This window comes from Myotis davidii, unplaced genomic scaffold, assembly GCF_000327345.1.
Source record: "Myotis davidii unplaced genomic scaffold, ASM32734v1 scaffold323, whole genome shotgun sequence".
NCBI lineage: Eukaryota > Metazoa > Chordata > Mammalia > Chiroptera > Vespertilionidae > Myotis > Myotis davidii.
In genome coordinates, this window is record NW_006295491.1 from 6,328,859 (window position 1) to 6,351,045 (window position 22,187).

A 22,187-nucleotide genomic window follows, 5' to 3' on the forward strand; every position below is an offset into this window, starting at 1 on the left:
GCAGGCCTAAGCCAGCAGGGCGTTATCTCCCGAGGGGTCCCAGACTTCGAGAGGGCACAGGCCAGGCTGAGGGACCCCCCTTCCCCCCGAGTGCACAAATTTTTGTGCACCGGGCCTCTAGTATAGCAATCGTAGAACATAGCAGTTAAGAGCGTGGGCACAGGGGCCAGGCTTAACTTAAATCCTGACTCTGTCATGCCCGGCTGTGGGGCCCTGGGTCACATGCGCCTTCTCTGCCTCAGTTTCTCAGCTGTGAGCAAGGATGGATTGGTATGTTTTGCAGAGACCTGAGAGGAGGCTTGATATATGGGATAATGTTTTACTAAAACCTATGATGTTGAATCTTTATTCATACCATGAACTTCTCAAAGGACCTGTTTGTCATTGAGTGAGCAGTTTTGCAGACACAATGACTCTTTCAAGCCAACAGGTTGCTATCAGGTGACAGCCTAGGCCAGCCGTGGGCAAACTACAGCCCGCGGGCCGGATCCGGCCGTTTGAAATGAATAAAACTAAAAAAAAAAAGACCGTACCCTTTTATGTAATGATGTTTACTTTGAATTTATATTAGTTCACACAAACATTCCATCCATGCTTTTGTTCCGGCCCTCCGGTCCAGTTTAAGAACCCATTGTGGCCCTCGAGTCAAAAAGTTTCCCCACCCCTGGCCTAGGCAGTGCTTCCCGGCATGACTTTCCTGGAGTCCTGCGCCACCACTGATTACACGTGTGATCTTAAAAGACCTCCACCACACCATTTTAAAACCATCCCCCTTCCAAGGATAAGTGACTCAGAAATGATTCTCTGTAAAGACATTCAGACATTTGGGCATAGAATGGCTTCTGTCTCCAGGATTGGTTAAAGGGATGTCAACACGAAGGTGGGTACTATGTTTGATTTAGGATATGTTAAATAGTCTTTTAATGAAAGTATTTGTAAAGCACTTTTTTCTCTTGCCCCTAGGAATAATTCCGGTTTCACACCAGCAGACACTGTGGCTATCGTTTTCTGTTCTACACACAAATCCCTCACTTTGGGTAAGTGATTCACAGACTCACAAACTGGTTTAACCCTCAGATAGTTACATATTATGAGTGTGAGATTCAAGCAGTGCTTCAGATTAAATGGAATGGGGTATCATCCATTTGGTTAAAGGACAATAGCAAAATGAGAATGGGCTGCTGCTTTGAAATACTATTATACGATTGAACTAGTTTTGGAGGGCCTATGGTTAAAAATGTAGGATCTAGCTTAATTTGTAAGGTTTTTGATTCTCATAAAAAGTTTTCAATGTGGAATGTTAATGTTAAAAGCTGGGAATGGGGGGTGCACAATGGGCAAAAACTCAGCTTTGGAAGGCTCTAGAGTTGCCCCTAGAAAATATTAACTTATTTTCTGGAAGCTTGGGGCAAGGTGGGAATAACATTATTTCTCTAATTAGATATTGACATTAATTTGAAGTTCATTTCAGAATGTTATGTTGCTTCGATAAAGAAACACATTATCATTATTATTAACTCAATCTGATTAGCATCTAAAGTGAAATAAGTATTTATTTAATAGACAAAAATAGATCAAGAAAGAAAATGCTGTTTTCTACTTAGCTTTATCCAGTTTGGTGGCATTATCCCAATAACGTGTTTAGGTATCCAGAATCCATGTTTCTAGTCATTAAAAGTCATTAAGTAATCAGAGCCTTCACTGAAATATACATCACTCATAAACCCTTTGGGCTAATAGACACACTGTGGCAAAAACTCATAGGAAAACTTTTAATTTTGGCTCGTGACTCACTGAAGAAAAGGAAGAATCATGACGTGGCTGTGAGTCTGCTCATGTTCAAGTTCAGTCTGAGCCTAGAAAACAGAGGCATTCCATCATGTTTTTGGTAACCCCACTTGTATTTGTCTGACACTCTCGCCAAGTTTGGAAAGTGATTTAGAAATTGGACAAACTCTTTGAGGAGCAGTTGCTATCTAGGGCTGGCAGCTAATTTGAATACATATACTGTTCATACATTGTAGCATGTTTGGTAGGTTTTCTTTATAATCAACATCAAACTGAAGTTGAAAGACCTTTGAAAGCTACATTCCAGTCCTGATTTTGTGACCCTGGACAAATCACTTAACCTCCTGAACCTCAGCTTTCCCATCTGTAAAATGGGATGGTGTAATACTTTGTAAGGCAATTGTAAAGGTCAGAATTAAATTTGTTAAGTAGCTAGCACAGTGCTTATATGTAACGGGTAGTCACTTCATGCCAGAATGTATGTAAATTGCTATGGGTTAAATAAGATAGCCCGGAAGAGCTAGTGTGCTGCCTGGCACCTAGCAGGTACTCTTTAAGCAGTAGCTATTATTGCTAGTTACTTTTAACTGTATTAGTTATGACTGTGTTACCATTCCCAGTCTGTCTTGTAGATTTTCATGTAACAGGTGTCGTTTAATTGTCGACCTCAAAGAAACCATCTGACACTTTTTTCCCCATGTGGATATTGTGATGCGATATCTGGATTTCCCAGTCTCCTAAAAAGTAAGGGGTTGTTAAAAAGGTCAGGAGTCCAGAGGTGGGTGCCCGCAAATGTCTCAGATGTTCCAACTCGGGGTCTCCTGAGCCTGTGTCCTTCGAGCAGATGCTGAGCCACAGCATTTCTACAGAGGCCTTTAGACGCCCCCCTCCCAATGGGGCATTTTTTGGTTTCTCCATGATCTTCTGTGCTGGAGTTGGCTATGTTGAATGATGACCTCTACCCCCAAAAGCACACAATCAGCATCCTCTTCTTTTCTATAAGCAAAACTCCTGTTCACTCTTTTTTTTCCGTCTCTTCCTTTCCATAATCCCAGAGCCATACTCTCTGTTCTTGATGCTTTCTGAAAGCTTAATTTTCAGACAAACAGGTCGGTGCTCTGAACACCAATCAGATATAGCTGTTTGTTGAAAAGCGTTGGGGGAACTTAGACTTGTTTGCTTTTGTAGTATCCTCTCCTGAAACAGGTACTTAGATTCTCCAATACAATACTAGTGTAGTTACCTAAGTAACCATGGAGTGTAAATCCTTAGTTACTTCTGTAACACGATAGACTCAATCTCTCTTGGAACTATAAAACCTAAATACTCATCCTGACTCTTCCTCTGGTCCCTCCCAGGCCTGTTTCCTTAGCTCTTAGATTAGAGACTTTTAGTTCCAACTCGACTATTTTATCATGCCTTGATCATACCTGGCTAGCATTTATAAAAATGGCCTCTCTGCTGCTTCCCTTGTCTCAGGAGCCCCCTTATTTTCCCATATAGCTAGGGGTGTTGGATCCTATTACTAGAATGGCCTTGCTACGCCCTGTGTCTGTTTTCACAAGATCGAGTACATATTCCCCTCTCCTGGTGCCCGACATCACTGGTACAGAGGATGTGTCACAACGGTGGCCTAATGCAACTTCTATCTGCATGGAAATAAAAGAACATCACACTAAGTGCGAGCAATTCATATTTCAGAACCAAGGAGGAAATTTCAGATAATTTCACTTGGAGCTATACCTTCACCTCACACACACAGCTAAAATACAACAGATAATATCTACTTGGTATTTAGAATATATATCTATACCTTTGGCAGTCACTGTCATAGTATTCTCCGAGTGGTTTTATACATACACACCCCCGAACACACACTCAGCATCTCAAATAGAATACTTATGAATACCATTCATTCTTACATCCAGTATTTGTATTTAAGAATAAATCATTGCAGTCCAAGTGGTACCCATGGAACTACAGAACCAAAGATGAAAACTCTTGCTTGAGAAGCCTTCTGAAAGCTGTCTTGTATGTACACTCTCGATTTATTTTATTATTCTTGCTCTTGTCCTGTCTCGATATCCTCCATGTGCTCGCACCTACACACATGCTGAATTTGATTCATTGCTTTTATTAGTGCATTTGCCATTGATTGATTAGTTCTTCGTATTAGTACTTTTTCTATTGATTGATTGCAGATGAAGTGACTATTTGACCTTTAATTATGAGGCTTCCTATTGAAAATGACATTGAGCTATGGCTTCACATAATCCATCTGGAAAGCCTGACATGATGCCATTCCCCAGAGTTCGTTGAAGAAGCAAGAGGAGGCTCCGGAGGAAGCGCAGACTATCCGGGGCTCCATCGGAAACAATACCACCGCTTGTCCGTGTGCTCCCGTGGTTTCAGCTCAGGGCTGCAGATAATTTTACATTTTGCCAGGAGCATCCCTTGCAGTGGGCTGCCCTAAGGCCGTGGACTCTCCCAGAGCCCTCTCCTGCTTGACACCGATGTTCGTCCAGTAACCAGAGCTGTTTTACACAGCAGAGACCAAGAGCAGCTCGTGCCCTAGTTAACACGGCTGTGCGCGCAGTGGGCCAATAGATCGCATCAAGAAAGAAGTTCGATCCCAGGTGTCTGTGAAATTAGTGTTTTATTTGTCTTTTCTCTGAGTATTCAAGGCACTTTTGTTATCTAGAGCTCTAATAGCCGTAGGAAACTTCCTCGCCATACCTGGAAAGAGAACGTTTCAGGGTGTTTGAGATCCTTCAGTGAAGTGTATGCTTGGATTCGTTTTTCATGTTTTTAAATGGGAAAATGAAAGCATATACTCTGAGAACATGTCACCTGACAATCGGCAGTCCGGTGTGAGGTTCCGCTTGTTTCTTATTTGCAAAAGCATGTCTCAGTGGAAAGAATGCTATGTAAATGTTAAGTAGAATGTCATGACCAACACTTATTGCAAGTCCAGTATATGTCTTACCATCTATACCAGTGATGGCGAACCTTTTGAGCTCGGCGTGTCAGCATTTTGAAAAATCCTAACTTAACTCTGGTGCCGTGTCACATATAGAAATTTTTTGATATTTGCAACCATAGTAAAACAAAGACTTATATTTTTGATATTTATTTTATATATTTAAATGCCATTTAACAAATCAACCAAAAAAATGAGTTCGCGTGTCACCTCTGACATGCATGTCAAAGGTTCGCCATCACTGTTCTCTACACTCTTTGTACAGAGGCGAATCAAGCAGCTCTTCCTCCCAACACTTATACTCCATCATGAGTCTGTAGTTGAGCTGTGACCAGAAACTATGCACTAAGCAAAAGGAATATAGCTTTTCTGTAAACATCGGCTTCTGGAAAGAGTAGAAAGAACCACAGACCTGAGTCTAGTCAGGATCCAAGTTCTGGTTCTCTCACCAGCAGCTGGACCACATCCCTGAACTGCTGTGGGCCTCGGTGTCCTCGGCTGTGAAGTGAGCAGGTGGCAATGAGCTTGAGGTTCCTTCTAGTTTCAGGTGTCTGAGTCTGCTCAGCAGCTGATGTCTCCGTTCTGTAAGACAGCAGTTCCCCTGCTCTGTGTGAAAGGAAACAAGTACTTCAGAGGAAGGGTTCTGCGAATGATGTTACAGTATTTCAGGAAAGGACATCCAGCTGTCACTTCTTCCTAAAGATGAGAAGATACCATAACACTCTGGAAAGATGTTCAGAGGAGAAACAAAATCTGAAACAGTTCTTTTTTTAAAATATATATTGATTTCAGAGAGGAAGAGAAAGGGAGAGATAGAAATATCAATGACAAGAAAGAATCATTGATTAGCTGCATTCTGCATCCCCCCCTACTGGTTACAAGATGGGGATCAAGCCAGCAACCCAGGCATGTACCCTGTCCGGGAACAGAACCGTAACCTCCTGGTTCATAGGTCAACGTGCAAACACTGGGCCACACCGGCCGGGCTGAAATGGTTCTTGTTTTCAGTTTTACTTGGAAGCTTTGCAAGAAGGTTAAACGATTCCCTGCAACTTGGGCTGAGATGATCACTTAATAGCATCTCGGTTATTTTCTCAAGAGGAAATGGAATTGAAATACGAAAGTTTGCCTTTCTTTTTTCTTTTCCCTTAAAGCTTATCTGTGATTCCACTTGGCACATGAAGATTATCTTAATAAAACTACCCTTCCTACAATTGGGAAGCACTTTTTAAAAGCACTTAACTCATTATGTCATGGTACCTGAACAAGGCAGAATATTAGCAAGTCAGCAATTATTGTCCTATTTTGCATGTGAAGAAATGAAAGCATAGAAAGAAACTTAAGAACTTATCCCAGATCTCGTAGAGACTAGAGTCTGGGCTTCCGGACTTCCTGTACTGCATTGGATAATAGGATACAAAAGGGCTTAGAAGACCAGAAAGTGCTACATTATTCCAGGCATTGTAACTGTGATCTCAGCTTGGGCTTGGATGGTTTTATCAGTTGTTTAAAAAAGAAAATTACCTCCAGTTACATTGCTGGTTATAAGATGGTTTTTAAGTACTTAATCTCTACCATTGTTCCATAAACATATTTCCATGTGGCCCAGTCACAAACTTGCACTCATTCTTTCATTCTTTCTTAACAAAAGGTTGTGCCCTATTTAAAGTGAGTCTTGATGAGCCAGCCCCCGGCCCCTGCCTTTTGTGAGGCGACAGCTGCCTGCCCTCCATTCCTGCAAGCTAAGAGCCAGAATGCTGTTCAACAATAAACTACTAACATGGAAACAGAAGTCAGAGTAAAGATAGAAGATACAAGCTTGTCTTTGGGGCAGAGCCGTAAATGTTCCTGCCCTGCAGTTCAGTCACAGTTCTGTAGGAAGGCAGCTCGGGGACCCCTGCCATTGGACAGACCCTTAAAGATGCCCTGGCGTTGGAGGCCCGGTAGATTTTACTACCATGCTCAAGAGACAAGGGGGAGCATCTGTCATTTGTTGCTATTTTCTGGCCCACATGAAGAGAGAGATGTAAGTTCTCTAACAAAGCAATGCACTTATGTCCTCAGAGGTTTTTGGACTATTTTGTTTTGAATTTTTTTTCTGGATTTGGTGTCTGAAAATCACTACTATAACATCCAGACTTTGTAATAAAACTCCAGGAAGTCTCCAGGTTCCAGGCAGCAAGTATGTGATTAAAGACAATAAAATCTCTGTGGGGTATTCCCGGGCTGACCCTCAGGAATCAATCATCTTTGCTTGCCTGGACGACCAACGCCCTGGTGCACACACTTCTCACCCATGGTTCCTGTGCCAGGGACTGTCCAACCTGTTTACCCACAAGCTACAGTAAGAAGATAGGTTGTACAGGGTAATCCGTTGCACACTTGCATGTGTGTGAACATTTTACAAAATAACGTCACTCTTACTGTAGGTGATACATTCCATAATCTATTCAAGTTCTAGATAAAACCCATTTGGTTGATTTTGCAACTCACTAATGGGTCATAACCCAAGGTCTGAATATTACTTTATGCCTTGGTTGGTGAGGTGATAACTCTTCCTCAGAGAGTTACTGGGCAGGCTTTGGCTTCTGCTGTCCCTTTTTCACTGAACTCTAACCCAAATTCCTGATACATGAAAGAGCCAGAGATAAATCAAGACTTGGGATAATTCTTGATTTGCTATGATACAAGATCACCCACATTTAGGTTTTATTAGTTCAGCTTCTGTAGTAGAGTTTCTAAGCCTTTCACTGATTTATTTTAAAAATTGTTTCTCTATTATGTTTTCAATAGTAGTAATAATAACAGCTGACAATGAGTATTTAATAGGCAAACACTGTGCTAAGTGCTTATATGAAATAATTCACCTGAAAATCCTTTTGTGTTGGCAGTGTGGTGTATGACTGGACTGGTCAGTGCCAGGGACAGTCGCTCAAATGGAAAATTCTCACTGGGGTAGTCAGCTACTATTTTATGAGAGCAGCTACACAACTGCTTGTGTTATCTTTATCAACCCAACCAGTTACGTTACTAATTAGCATAATGAATTCAGAAACAGGTTTTTATTGGTGAATTATTAACTTGTCACTGCCCGTGATAAATGTAATAAATAGACTCCTTGATATGCAGACTGCCTGAGAACTTGAAGACACATCCCACCCTAGCTGGTTTGGTTCAGTGGACAGTGTTAGCCTGCAGACTGAAGGGTCCCAGGTTCAATTCTGGTCAAGGGCACATGCCCAGGTGTCAGGCTCAATTCCCCAGTAGGGGGCATGCAGAAGGCAGCCAATCAATGATTCTCTCTCTCTCTCAACATTGATATTTCTATCTATCTCTCCCTCTCCCTTCCTCTCTGAAATCAATCAAAGTATTTAAAAAATAAAATAAAAATAAAGCCACGTCCAACTTGCTAAAAGATTCTTGCAAATTCCACCATCTGAGGAGCAAGTCCTAGGGCTGTGCTGGATGCTAGGCTCTGCCCAGTTTTGTGCCCAGTGGCTGTGAGGAGGCTTCATGGGCGCCTGAGGCTGACTGTGAGGTCACTAAGTCCTGCCCTTGAGTGAGCTGCACCCGCTCTGAGTGACACCCTCATGCACGCTGCCAGTGAGAGCCCCGGGAAGGTCGGAGCTGGGCGTGCAGGTTGCTTAGACTGTTTTTGTGCTTGACTGCTAATGCACAGTGAGTCTCAATTCCCAGATGCGGAGTTATTTTGATAATGAAATGAGATGAAATTCTAAATCAGCCAGGCATAGAGACGTCCAAACTGGCAAGCCTATATTTTTCTCCCATCTCACCAGGTTGAGGCGAACATTAAATCGAAAATAGATATGAGGACACTTTGAAACATTAAAAGCAAAAGGCTCTGGTATTTCCTGGGTGCCTACTACGTGCTAAGCACTGTTTTAGGCACCTAGATTGCCTTATCATTTCATTTATTCTTCACAGCAACCCTGCACAATAGCTATTATTGATTGCGTTGTCCACACTAGAAAACTGAGCTTCAGAGAGGTCCCCCCAGTTCACACAGAGCTGGCCCGCAGCGGCTCCCCAGTCCACCTCCAGAATCTCCTGGTGTCCTCTCACTCCCCTTGTTACCAGACTCGGCTCTGAACCTGGCCCACCTGGAATCATCCAGGGGCTGTCCAGGAACAGGGCTGCCGGGACCCCTCCCCACACCCATTAACTCGGATTCTTTCAGGCATAGTTATGAGAAAGCCACCCAGGTGGTTCTGAGGCGCGGCCGGGGCTGATGGCCACTGCCTTGGACCACTTTTTGTGTCTGCCTTTATGTTCCACTGTGTCCCAACAGAAACACAGACAGGGTTCTACCTACTTATTTGTTCATAGAATTGGCCATTCGTGTGTACCGATTTGTGGAATCCACAATTCTCTGTGTTATTAGATGCGTAAGTACTCAGTGGTTAAGGAGGACAGAGGAGATCATCGTTTCCGGAAATGGCTCCCAGAGTTTCCTTAATTTCCTGAACTCCATTGTATGTTCTTCTTAATTTCTTCTTCTGCCTAAGAGTCTTCCCCATGAGATCTTAACTGCCCAGTTCGTATATCATTGAGAATAAGTGAAGGGCAGGAGCGGGTGGGCAGGACACCATCTGGGCAGGTTACACCCCAGAAACCCAAGGCAGCCTTTTTAAGAGAGATGGATTTAAGGGTAAATAACTGATTTCTAATCCCCCAAATCAAAACTGCTTTGTTCTTTTATGTCAGAAGGCACCTTTTCTGAGGTTTGTGTTCATCATACACATGGTACCATCAAGAAGAAAGTTACCATGCTAGCCTGTTTCTCAGTGGTTAGAGCACAGGCTCACGGTCCAAAGGGTCTCGGGCTCAATTCCCAGTCAAGGGCATGTACTTTGGCTGCAGGCTCGATCCCCAGCCCAGGTCAGGGTACATGCTGTTTTTTTCTCATGTTTCTCTCTCCACCCCTCTCGGGTGAAGATTAAATATATATATATATATATATTAGTGAGGATTTAAAAAAGAAGAAGAAAGTTATCACCAGAGGTGATTATCAGCCATGTTGCTAAATTTTTTTAAAAATGGACGTTAAAAATAATTATTTTTCATTGGGATCACAGCTTACATGTACCACTTAACTAATATTTTTGAAGCCTCTGGAAGCTCCACTGTTACGAGGATTATGGATACAAAACTTTCGGGAAAACTGTTTTCTTTGCCTCAGACTTAGAATGTTCATGTGCTTTCCTTTATTTATGTGACAACTTGCCTAAAACATCCTATGAAACTAAACCAGGCTTCCCAGGGCCATCAGACAGCCCGTTCTGTGTCGATGACCCTGTCCAATACATTCTGGTGACTTTGCATGACTTTTGTCATGTGAAATCCTCGTTTCTATTTCTGATGTTCTCACATCCTCGAGTGTGAACAGAAGCCAGACTTTCCCTTTAGAAGGCAGACGACTTTTCATTCACAGCCTGGAGAAGTGAAAAAGTTCCCTCACTGCCCTTCCTGCCCGCTGGTCTCCCTCAACATGGCGAGGCCTCCTGGAGACACAGCGCGTCCATGCAGGCTCCTCGGCGCAGTCCTTCAGTTCGTTCTTAACTCCCTGCTCGCTAAGTACTCCACGATGCTTCCAGACAGGTGAGGGTGCAGCCAGTCTTCCGAGGCCGACACCTTCCCTCGGTGGAGTTAAATGTTTCATTCCAGCATCTGGTGAGCCCGCTCAGCGGTTCATTAAACATCCTTTCCCACCAGAACTTGCCTATTTCAAAACAAAAGCAGCACCAGATGCTCATTTTGGTCTAGTTTGCATCTTTATTGACATAAAACTTTCAGCAAAGTGGTAGCATTACAGCCCAGGTAACTGAAGGCAAAAACCATCTTTGATTTTCCTAATGGGCCGAAAATGCTCACAAACCAACTTCTATCCCAAGCGAGTCAAAGGCCAGCCACACAAGCCCCTTCGTTGAAAGGAGCGCCTCTCCCTTTCAGGCCTTTCCTTGTAAATGTTGCTCTTAGGTCTCACCCTCGGGTGCGCTGCGCTAATATTGTCAAGCAGCTCTTCGCACTGGGGCTCCTCAGGCCTCTGTGCTCCTCGCTGCACCCCCCGCTGCAGTGCCCGCTGACACTTGTCAGAGGCCACACCTGGGCAGCTCTCGGCTGATCTGCAGGCCTCTGACGGACCCAGGCCCCCGTGCCATCACCTGGAGGCAGGTGGCCTTCCTGTTTACTCTAAAAATCGGGGTGATGCAGGCTCGCTGAATCCGTTTGCCCGACGACCTCTGACAACAGTGCTGCATCTTCTCAGTCCCCTGTGACCGGTGGGCTTGGTCTCTCTATCTTCTCTCCTTGTAAGAGCATAAGACGGGGGGCGGGGAGGGGTGGCGAGAGGGGTTGCCCATTTGTTCACTGCATTGACCCCAGTGTCTGGCACATAACAATGAAGACTTACTACTTACCAGACATATTATTTCACTTAAAAAAAATACCTACAAATAGGTACATTTTACAGATGTGGAAACCGAGGCTGTGTAACTTGCCCCATGATGGTCACTCAGGAGTTAAGGGGCGGACATGGGGTTCCAGCCCAGGGCTTTCTGTCTTGGCTACAGGCCTCTTTCCTGCTGCACTGTACTGCCCCATGCAGGCTACGGGGTCTGATGGATTTTCGATCGCTGCATGAGACATCTGTGTTACTAAAAACTAGCTTGCTTTGGGATAATCCTTCCTGAAAGCCTTTTGTAACCAAATTCCACAACTGCCTTTGGACCTTATCAAAGCTTCATTTCGTGCTCTAGAAATGGCACATAATGGCCGCTTTGTTTAGTCATTGAAATAAATCAGTGCCGTTGAGTTTGATTTTCTGTGACTATTTGTCTCCGAGAGAAAGCCTGTGGTGTGTGTGTGTATGTGTGTGTGTGCGCACGCGCGCGCGTGTGCTGGGGAAGGGGACACGGAGATTGGCATTTAGTGATGCCGGACAAGAGGGTTCGTGTTTCTCAAACACTGACCGCCTTGCTGGACTGCATTTTGATTGAGGAGACCGTCCATCCCAGTGACTGTCAAAGGCAAACATGGGCTTTCCTGAGAGATCCACTGGCCAGGAAGAGCGAGAATTCAAATAACAATGTGTAGGGCATTTGGATAGTAAAGTTATGGATGTTTCTAACTAAGAACAAACTAAACAAAAGTGGGAAATCACCATGACAACTAAAGAGAGAAGCCACTGGACCCCCAATTGGCCAGCAGTTCTCTCCAGAGCTCAGCGGAGAGTCGGAGGAAGCACTTAAATGGGAACAAGTCGTGTGAATTCAGGCGAGCGGATCTTTGAAAGACAGGAAATGGCCCAGGTGATTGGAGTAGACCATCTCTCGGCCACGTGAGAAAGTAAGTGTAATATTAGATTCCAAAAGACACAAAGGGCGTTTTCAAAATATTTCCTCTCCTGCTCCTATTTTTATCCTATAAAACACAGTCCTCCCCAGAGGGGTGTGTGAACAATTCCCTTTACAGTCCAGTGAAGCATCAGGTGTGTTGTCCACATCCTGTCGCTTTCAACAGGAAACATTACTTTAGCACCTATTCCTACATAATCAATCACTCGTGTATTGAGTGCCAGTCCTGTGCTGTGCTTAAAAACACCATAGGAGAGTCAAAGAAAATTATAATACTTGGCTTGTGGTCAGGGGAAACAAAACCTACACAGAAAAGAGGAAGACATCCACGGAGGGCCCACCTTCATGGTGGAGGAAAATGCACAGCGGAGCCCAGAGAACCCAGAGTAGGATTTAGGCACCTGGTGAGAAAGGACAACCCCGGGCGGGCTCAGCTTCTACAAAGACAAGGCAGGGCTGGGCCGGAGCCCGGGAGGGCAATGGGCAGCGGAAAGTTGGGTTTGATGGAGTTAACGTCGCTTTGTGATGGAAAGTAAGAGACTGAGGTCCAAGTCTGCCTCCATCACCTGCCCGGTGTGTGATGGCAGACAAGTCACTTCACTGCTCGACACCACTTCCTCATCTTTAAGTGGGAAAACTGCCACCATCAGCTGCTGAAGGATTAAGTGAGAGAACGCAGGCAAAACACTGGGCGTGCAGCGAGCACTTGCCGCAGGGGGTAGTAACAGTGGTTTGCACTGAAGTTGAGTGGATTGAGGATTCGATGAATCGGCTCTGGAAAGTCTGTGTGATTCTTGAGCAGGGAGTGGGCTTCCATTGACATGGGCTTTAGGAAGGTGAATCCGACTGGTCTGCAGCCTTGATGAAGGGGAGAGTCTGAAGACGGGCTCTGGCAGGAGGCTGAAGAGTCATCTTGCCTTGATTGTTTGAGACACGGAATTAGGAAGGTGCAGTGAAACCCGAGGAAGGGGAGTGTGGGTGGAGGGGAGAATCTGCAGGAGCGTCATGTAGAGCTGGTGGCTTCCTATGGAGTTGGAAAGACAAATGGGATTAGTCCAGGTGATCCCCAAAGTTTGAGTTGTAGAAGCTGGATGAGCCAGTGACAGAAAGGGGGACACCCATCCCTTAGTTGGAGGAAAGTTGAGGTAATCAAGGCCCCAAGAAGGCAGGGACTTTGCCTGTGTTCTCCTTACGTCCTCAGCACGGGAACAGTAGTACCTCACAGACAGTAGAGGCCCAGAGAGTATTGTTTAATGAATGAATGGATAGATAGATAGATAGATAGATAGATAGATAGATAGATAGATGATAGATAGGGAGATAGATAGAGAACAGTGTGCACCTACAAGTAAAATAAACTCTAAACAATAATATGCAGTCAATAGTTTTTATATTGTGAACTATAAATAACCCTTTAGTGGAAATTATACAAAGGCCTGTGTTTAATCTCTGAACAGATATCTGTTTCTCAAGGAAAAATAGAAAACAGTTCATCCAGTAGAAAGTAGTAACTTGAAACTCGAACACTGATACAAAGGGAATATTGTAATTCAGAGAACATAAAATAAACATATTTAAAGTGGGGGTGAGAGGATCTGTTCCGGTTCATATTGTTTTATCCCTTCCATCCTGGGAACAAAGAATAAAAGAAAAGGATAAAAGGAACCCCTTGCTTGCTTGTTAGAAGAAGAAAGCTTGCACTTGAAGTTCCTACCGGGCAGATGTCTGTTGAAAGCTGTGCTTATGGAAGATGCTGCCGTGTCAAACTCTGTTGGGTGATTTTAGACGAATGTGTCATGTGCGACATGGAAATGCGGTGTGCTGCACATTAGGGATTTCCCGAGTGCTCGCATCAGGCAGTGACGTGCCGCGAAAGGGCTCTTTATCTAGCCACACGGTGTGCGTGTAGAGCAGTGGGGAAATGCTTTGGGTGGAAATTACTTTAGTCAGAAAAAGAATCCATTTACAGTGTGCGCCTTCAAACATCTTTCAGACAATGCATTGTATTAAAGAGGCATTTTTTGATTAATGTTTTATAAACATTTTTCAGCATGACAGCTTAAAGTCCCTGTAAAATTGTAAATGCATGCCTAGTGTTCACTTCCATAAAGTCGGATGCCACCTCATAAAGTCTCGTTGGCTCCTGTCAGCCATGGTGACACAGAATCAGTACCTGGGTGCATTAAAATTAATTTCCTTCATTTATATTACTGCAGTGATGGCGAGATGAAAAGAGTCCTATATTTAAATTTTACTTTTAAAAGAACACTCTTGCTAGAGAGTTTTTTTTAATCATTGCGCTTTTTTACCTAGTTGGTGAATGTAATAAACATGGAGTCATAGTACAGTAACGTTATGATGGGATCTGGAAGAATTCAAACCCATCCATTCAACGCACTCCTCTTGAGCACCTACTGGGTGCTCAGAGCTGAAGAAGAAATGGTCTCAGACCCTAAGAAGCTGAGCTCAGTGAGGAAAACACACAACGATACCAAGTGCTGGGACCCTGGGCTGAGATGAACCCCGGGTTTGGTGAGCACAGAGCTAGAAACCAGCGTTGGATGCAGCTTAAGAACAAAGGGCTGAAAGATTGAGCCGGCCAAGAAGCGGGTGATGGGCATTCCAGGCAAAAGGAGCTCAAGTGCGAAGGCCCACAGGCGGGACAGGGCGTGGGAATGGCGCATGGCTGGGCTGGTGACGAAGGACGCACAGGGGCTCCTCATGGCTGAGCACAGAGGCGGGAGAGGGGAGGGGTGAGACACAGAGGGAGTGGGGGCCAGTCAGAAGGTCCTCGTCCCGCATGATAAACGCCTGCCTGACTCTACATGATCAGATTGTGCTCAACACCGGTCACTGGTGCAGAGGGGAAGATGGCGTGGACAGGACAGCCTGTCGGGAGGTGGTGTGCGAAGACCAGAACAGGCAGGAGAGACCTTCCTCCCGTGAGGTGGAGCATGGATTCGGGTCCACAGAAGGTAGAGGTCACTGTACCCTGGAAACTTCTTGAGGGTAAGGACTTGTCTCGTCTCTGTCTCTCTCTTCGGGGTGGTCCCCACAGTCGCTTAGTCCCTCATCCACATGAAGTCACAGGTGCCCCTGAAGGATAATAAGCCCACAAGGACTTCTGCCTGGAAAGCTTTCTGCACACCAGGCGCTGTTCTGCTTCGAGGGGTTGCAGTCCCCATGGCGTCTGAACTGAAGACCTCGGCGTCTCCCCTGACATGGGGAACAAGTTGCCTGCGTGGCAGTTCCGACGTCACCATGGGGAAAGCTTCCGTTGCCTCACTAGGAGAACGGTGCACGGGGTAGTGTTCGTCGCCTCCGGGTTATTGCCAGACCTAGTTCAGTTAATGTGGGAAAGCGCGGGACAGGCGGCGCATGGCATCTAGTAAGCGCTCAGTACCCGCGAACCATTTTTACCCTTAGCATTGCTATCTCTCACCTAACCCGTCACACCCAGGTGGCCTTCTGATGTCTCCGACACTAGGACACCTTGTGTGTCTTGCAGTCGGTTTCCTGTTGACTTACGGTAGCAGCAGCCGCCCGACTGTCCCCCTGGCTTCCCTCTGTGCCCAGTGACTCTGAGCCCGAGGCTTAGCCAAGAAAGGAGACCTCAGGCGTTTTAGCCCAGCAGCCACGGTCCTCAAACTTGGGGTCAGAAACCCTGCTCTGATCACCGTTAGAGGCAAATATCCCCATATTTCATGCGCTCCCTGGAGCCCCACCTTTCCTTCACCCCCATCCCCAGCTTCTCTGCATCATTCCTTTGGACCAAGTCATCTCTCCTGGAAACAGGGTAGTGTGTTCACATCGTCTCCTTTTCTCATCGGAACAACTTTCCAATGTCAGATGTGGCTTTTCAACTGAACGGATTGAGCATACTGTTTTTTAAAAGAAACCTTTGACTTTTCTATTGGCAAGAAGACAGAAATGTGCAAACCTCAACCTGTGCTTTTGAAGCTCTGAAGGATGTTGTTGGGAAGAGTCGAGTGTTTTCCGTTCACAGCAATGACATGTGAGGCTAGGAGAAAGAAAGCAGCTGTGAAAATGCATGTTTAGTAAAGGTGTGAAACTTACCAGAAGTACAAATAATTGAAAACGCAGAGCTTTCCCTCACTGGGTTATAATAAAAGGTGATTTCTGCTGAAACCGGTTTGGCTCAGTGGATAGAGCATCGGCCTGCGGACTGGAGGGTCCCAGGTTCGATTCCGGTCAGGGGCATGTACCTGGGTTGTGGGCACATCCCCAGCAGGAGATGTTCAGGAGGCAGCTGATCGATGTTTCTCTCTCATCGATGTTTCTAGCTCTCTATCTCTCTCCCTTCCTCTCTGTAAAAAATCAATAAAATATATATTTTTTTAAAAGGTGATTTCTGTGCCCTCACTGTGCATGCTTGGGCGCTGGGGTCCTTTTCAGAAGCTATTCTAAAGAAACAAGGAGAGAGCTAAGCTATTATAGTGATTCAGGTGACAGAGCTGACACACGTACACACCAGTCCTGACCACCGGGCCGTATTAAAACCATTGGTAATAACAGTTCAACTGCCAGTGTCTGGAATGTGTTATGGAAGCTTAGATACACACTATAGTCAGCTGCTTACAAAATATGCACACCGTGCCCTTGGTGCAATAGAGTGTAGACTCAGGAAGTAGTATTCATGTACCTGAACTCCATTAAAACTTTCAGTGTGGGTTTAAGCAGTCAGCCACTAGTCTTAGAGTCCGCCTGCCATACGCCATGTTGTATAGCACGCCTGAGACCCTTGGCCAAATGAGAACATGCAAAGCCTTTGTTAATGTTCATTTGGCTAAAGTACCTCCTCCTTACAGCGGTGTATACCATACATTATCTGACTATATCCTTCCAGCTCTCAAAAGTGAACTTTGGGGCTTTGAAATGGTCCCAGGAAGGCCTCTGCATTCCACGACTAAGCAAGAAAGGATCTATTTTGAACTTTGGCCTCTCTGGGATTTAGCCTTCCTGAAGCAACTCTATTCCACTCTATCTCTTCCCCCCGCCTTGGTAGACAGGCTGCTCATGCAGCAAGAGTTATTGGTGCCCTCAAATACCGAGCACCTTTTGAGCTTTCATTGGTTCCAGGTAGAGCTCAGAGCTTATGTAGTGAAAGAGGATGCACCGACTCGGTGACTCACTTGAGACCTTCCCTTTCCGGTCCTGTGAACCCCCCGGGGAATGTGGCCATGACCTATTCCAGTGATGTTGAACCTACAACACGCGTGTCAGAGGTGACACGCCCCCCACCATGTGGACGCCTGACCTCTCGCTCCCTCTCAACGACTCTGTCCAGGAACGTTAATGGACACTAATGAGTATTTGGATCAAAACACTTTTCCTAGGACCGTGCCCAAGGGTGAGGAGGGTCTTTGTTTTACTATGGTTGCAAATATCAAAAAATTTCTATATGTGACACAGCACCAGAGTTAAGTTAGGGTTTTTCAAAATGCGGACACGCCGAGCTCAAAAGTTTCGCCATCACTGACCTATTCCAAGTTCCAGTGTTAAAGGAGAAGGTCCTTAATTGACGACAGACTGAATGTGCCTTTCAATTTCCTCCCTTTGTCCGCCAGGAATCCCGATGCTGAAGATCGTGTTTGCGGGCCACGAGCACCTCTCCTTAATCTCCGTCCCTCTGCTCATCTACCACCCGGTGCAGATCCTCCTGGGCAGCGTGCTGGTGCCCACGATAAAGTCGTGGATGGTGTCGCGGCAGAAGGTGGGACTCCGGACAGATCTTACTTGGATCCGAATCAGATTGAAATGCTGTTTCTGAATGTTAGCTGTTCACACACTGCATGTTCTCGTTCTCAGGGGACGTATTTCCTTAACTAAATCCAACAATGATGCATGGATCCACTTCAGTGTGAGCAGGAGGGTTGAGGTTAAATGTTTTGTGTGGTTGTAAAAGTACAATTATACTGAAAATGCAGCTTGTAAAGCTCCTTTCCATTCGCTCATACTGAAGGCCAGGGTGCAATGGGGTGAATGTTCAGTAAATACACTCAAAGCACATGTGACCCGTGAGCCAGCCAGCAGCCGCTCTGCCCCTGCTCACTGGTGACCTGGGGCACATCACTCCTCTGCCCCTCAGTGTCTGCCACTCGAGGACTGATGCTGACATCTCCTCCTCGGAGTTGTGGGAGAGCATGTGGCGGGTGTCTGACAAAGCCAGCTGCTGTGGTTTTCTTTGCTGCCACTGTTGTCCATTAGTGTCTGCAACACTGTTTGCAGCAGCTCCGCTACCCCTGCTGTACAGGTTGGGGAATAGGCTCAGAGAGGGAGCAACTTGCCCCAGGCCATGTGGGTGCTTTAGTCCATGTTAGAGTTAGGACTTGAACCCTGGTCTCTTTGGCCCCCAAAACCTTCCCCCTGCACCATGAGGGCACTCCGGACAGAAATACACATTGCTTTCGAAGCAATGTATTTCCCAGGTCCCCAGGAACCTACCTGGAAAGATTAACGCATCCAACACCGTCGCTCATTTAGTTACTTAACAAAGTGTTAGTGAGTGCCACTCTGTGCTGGGCACGGCTCCAGGCCTGGTCCTCCCCTCAGGCTTGGTAGAGGGGCATGTTAGTACATTATTCTTTACTGTTTACCTATTTTGAAAACTTTCAGGTATACTTAATGTTTATATTTATCAATGTATGTGTGCATTATAGACCAGAATTTCTACATATAAATTTTGACAGAGAATGGAGAAAGTTATCCAAAAATCCTGATGCCCTAATAATGATACACAGCCATAGCAAACAGCAGATTAATCGGAGTGAAACTTTCTAAATATTTCAAAGCTCTGGCATTCGTTCTGCAGATAAGAAGCATTTCCAAGGGGGAGATGACATTGGACAGTGCTGTTCATCTTCCCACACTGGGGCCCCTGTCTAACTTAGAATAACCCAGAGGCTTAGGGTGTCATCCCTCCCATTTGCGCACCAAAACAAACACAAAGCACCCATCCCAAGGGTATGCACAATTGCCCTGCAGACAATACCATTGAGACCTGCAGCCAACTCCAGTGCACAGGGGACTGTGTGAGTGATGAGGCCAGGCTGGGGAGGTGACAGTCTGCGGGCCGGGGAGGTGGGCGGGTGATGTCTGTGTCACAGAGGTTTGGGTCACTGGTTACCGAGTGCTATCTGGGTGGGCCTCTTCCTTCTCAGAGCATCGATGATCTGGTGTTTTTGACACTTCCACTCGGCTCATGGATGCTGTCCAACTCTGAACTGCGTGTTCTCCTCTCTTGCAGGGAGTGAAGTTGACGAGACCAATCGTATAGCCCAGGAGGTGCCCGGCCTGCAGCGGTGTACATATGTACAGGGTTGTGCACAGTCCTGAGACTTGTACTTGTGAATGTTGCTTCAATGCATATTTTATTTTTTTACACACAGAAAATGATATAACTGTTGAAGTGCCTTAAAAATGTATTTGACAAGAGCGTTATTTCCAAAACCGACTTTGTTGGTTACTGCCAGGGGTGGTGCAGTATTTTGGAGTTGTTTAATATTTCTTTTCCTAACGCAGGGAACAGTCATTGTAAGTGACAAAAGCCCCAGCTTTGTGCATACAACTCTGTCATGGTTACTGTACTGTTCGAAAGGAGGTCGTACCATCAGAGAAATGCCCTTCCGAAGACGGGGACTACTTCCAAAGTCTTACTCACAAGTACTTTGATTTACTGTGTGATTTTCTTCTACAACTGTGACATGCCTCTTATCAACTCCACAGGAGTCATAGACTGAAAAGCATAATTTATCTGCATTCCTTGACATCGTTTTTTTTAGACATTCCTTCAAATAGTTTCCACACAGAAATTCCTCTGGGCCATGATCAGAAATTGTGATAGTATGTGTCTTAAATTTACTATAAGCTGCTTCAAAGAAAAGACCTGATGGTTGAGTTATGAGTCAATTAAGTGACATTTTGAGGAAAACTACAAGATATGGTTTTCAGGATTTTCAAAGTCATAGATGTTTCATTTTTCTTCCAATTTAATTTCTTTCCTATTTTCCAACACACTCGCAAACTCATAACAGCCAAATGTGAGACACAAAAATGTTATCAGTTTGAGAGCATCAGTGATTAATGATGGACTATATTCACATTCCTCGGCTGAGAAAAACTCTTCCTGTTACATAGATGTGCTGAGCACACATCACCCCTTTTAGCCAGAAGCAGCCTGTTACATCCTTGAATTAAGCACACTCGCGGCATTTGAGACAAGTTATAAATGAAAATTTCCTTGGCAGACTTGACAAACGATTGCGACATTTAAAAAAATTTAAATCAGATTGCTGTTATGAATAAATGGAAATATGAAGGTCATAGATGCAAACAGATGTTACAGATACACATTCTTTCTACCCAAATGGGGGGAAAAAATGGGCACAGAAAATGCAAAACCATTTATTGACCCAATTATTAAGTAAAATTCATTCCCAATTGGGCTTCAGCTTTCAAAACAGTGTTGAATGTTTGCCTCTGCGAGTGACGAGCATTCACTGGACCCAAAGAGAGAATAGAGCAATATGTAAAGCCAGGGGAACTCTCTGCTTCCCGCACACCCTCTGTGACATCCTCTCCATGGTCTTTCTTGATCTGACAGACAAGATCGGCGCCCGGGGGCACACCGGGGCCACGCTGTCCTCGGCAGCTGTCCTGTTGTTTTGTCAACAAAAGAAAAATCATTCCTTAGAAACCGATCAAGTTCATCAATCGTGTGACTTTGTATTCTTGTTACTACCAGGTCTCGTCTCCTGTGGGCTGCTTCTGACTCATTTCAACATCACTGAATTTCACAAAGTTCACAACAGTTTTCCTCAGTGTCAATTTTAAAGCCAGTGCCAGACCTTGCATAAAACTACTCTAAATGGGCTATTTGTCAAGAATTTTCATTGTTGAGACTTTTGTAATTTTGTTTGATACTTTGGATGCTTACAAATGGAGCTCAGAAAGGTTTTTGTGTTCCTGTAAACTTCTTTAAAGTTCAGAGTAAATGAAATTGAGTTACAATAAAAGCTAGCATTAGAATACTGTTTTTCCCCCCAACTTATCTACCTCTCTTGTCAAACACCTATAGTAGGTGTGTGATTATGGGATAATATTCAACGGAAAATACTATAACATCTTTTGCTTTAAAAAAAAATTTTTTTTAAATAATCTACATGGTGAATGTTGGTGGCTTTAGTGATATGTTTATGCCTATTTTTTTTGACACAAATGCTGTGGCATATTTTTCCATAAAGGAAAAACAGAATTAAAATTTATTTTTAATTCATGTTTATTGGGATTTAATTATTCATGTCTGAAAATACTTTATTATGTTTATGTACTGTCAAGCTATCTGTTCTAGGAATTTGTTTTGTCTAAGTGTATTTATGAAAGAAATAATTAGGTTATATTTATGTTTACCCATTTTTCCACCTGGATTTTTTTAATGGCTGTTATGAAATTTGATTATTTTAGTGGGTGATAATGTTCATCTCTTCATATGTTCTTTTCTAAGTTTTAAAATTTTTGTGGTTTTTTTCAAGTTCCTTCCTATTCTGTTTGAAATTAACACACCTCTGGCTAATGTTCAGTGTTTGTTTATGCTAAATACCAAATTTTTTCAAAAGGATTGGTAAAGTAATAAAGTGGATTATTTATGATGAATGGAAGATGAAAAGGATTCTATGATTAAACAAAGAAATGTTTCAGAAATCACAAGAGAACCCGTGTCTTATTTGTAGCCTGATTTCAGATGCACTCACAATGCCTTCTGAGAACCTACAGATTTCTCTTGAGTCACCAAATACTATTGCATCGTTTGTGGTGAAAGAGACACAAGCTCCACCATCTTCCCAGGTTTCCTCTCAGTACTTTCTCCACATCATAACTTTAAAGCCAGAAACAGCCCTGGCTTTTGTATCAGAAATATATGTGTTCTCTGCATCGGAGTTGAGGACCAAAAGAGAAACATACCCAACAATAGTGATAGATTTTAGGTGATCTGAATGCTTGTTACCCTTGTTATTCCTTTGAGAGAG

At 44.4% G+C, this 22,187-nt stretch overlaps 1 protein-coding gene across 1 annotated transcript in view; it reads left to right on the plus strand.

The window, feature by feature from the left end:
* SLC10A7 (solute carrier family 10 member 7) overlaps positions 1–21,861 on the plus strand; it is a 192,801-nt gene extending 170,940 nt beyond the window's left edge. Inside the window, exons 10-12 of the mRNA XM_006770141.2 lie at positions 964–1,037; positions 17,730–17,875; positions 19,409–21,861. Coding sequence (XP_006770204.1) covers positions 964–1,037; positions 17,730–17,875; positions 19,409–19,438 — 250 coding nt within the window. The 3' untranslated portion in view covers positions 19,439–21,861. The remainder of the gene's footprint in view (positions 1–963; positions 1,038–17,729; positions 17,876–19,408) is intronic.
* The last annotated feature ends 326 nt before the right edge of the window (positions 21,862–22,187 follow it).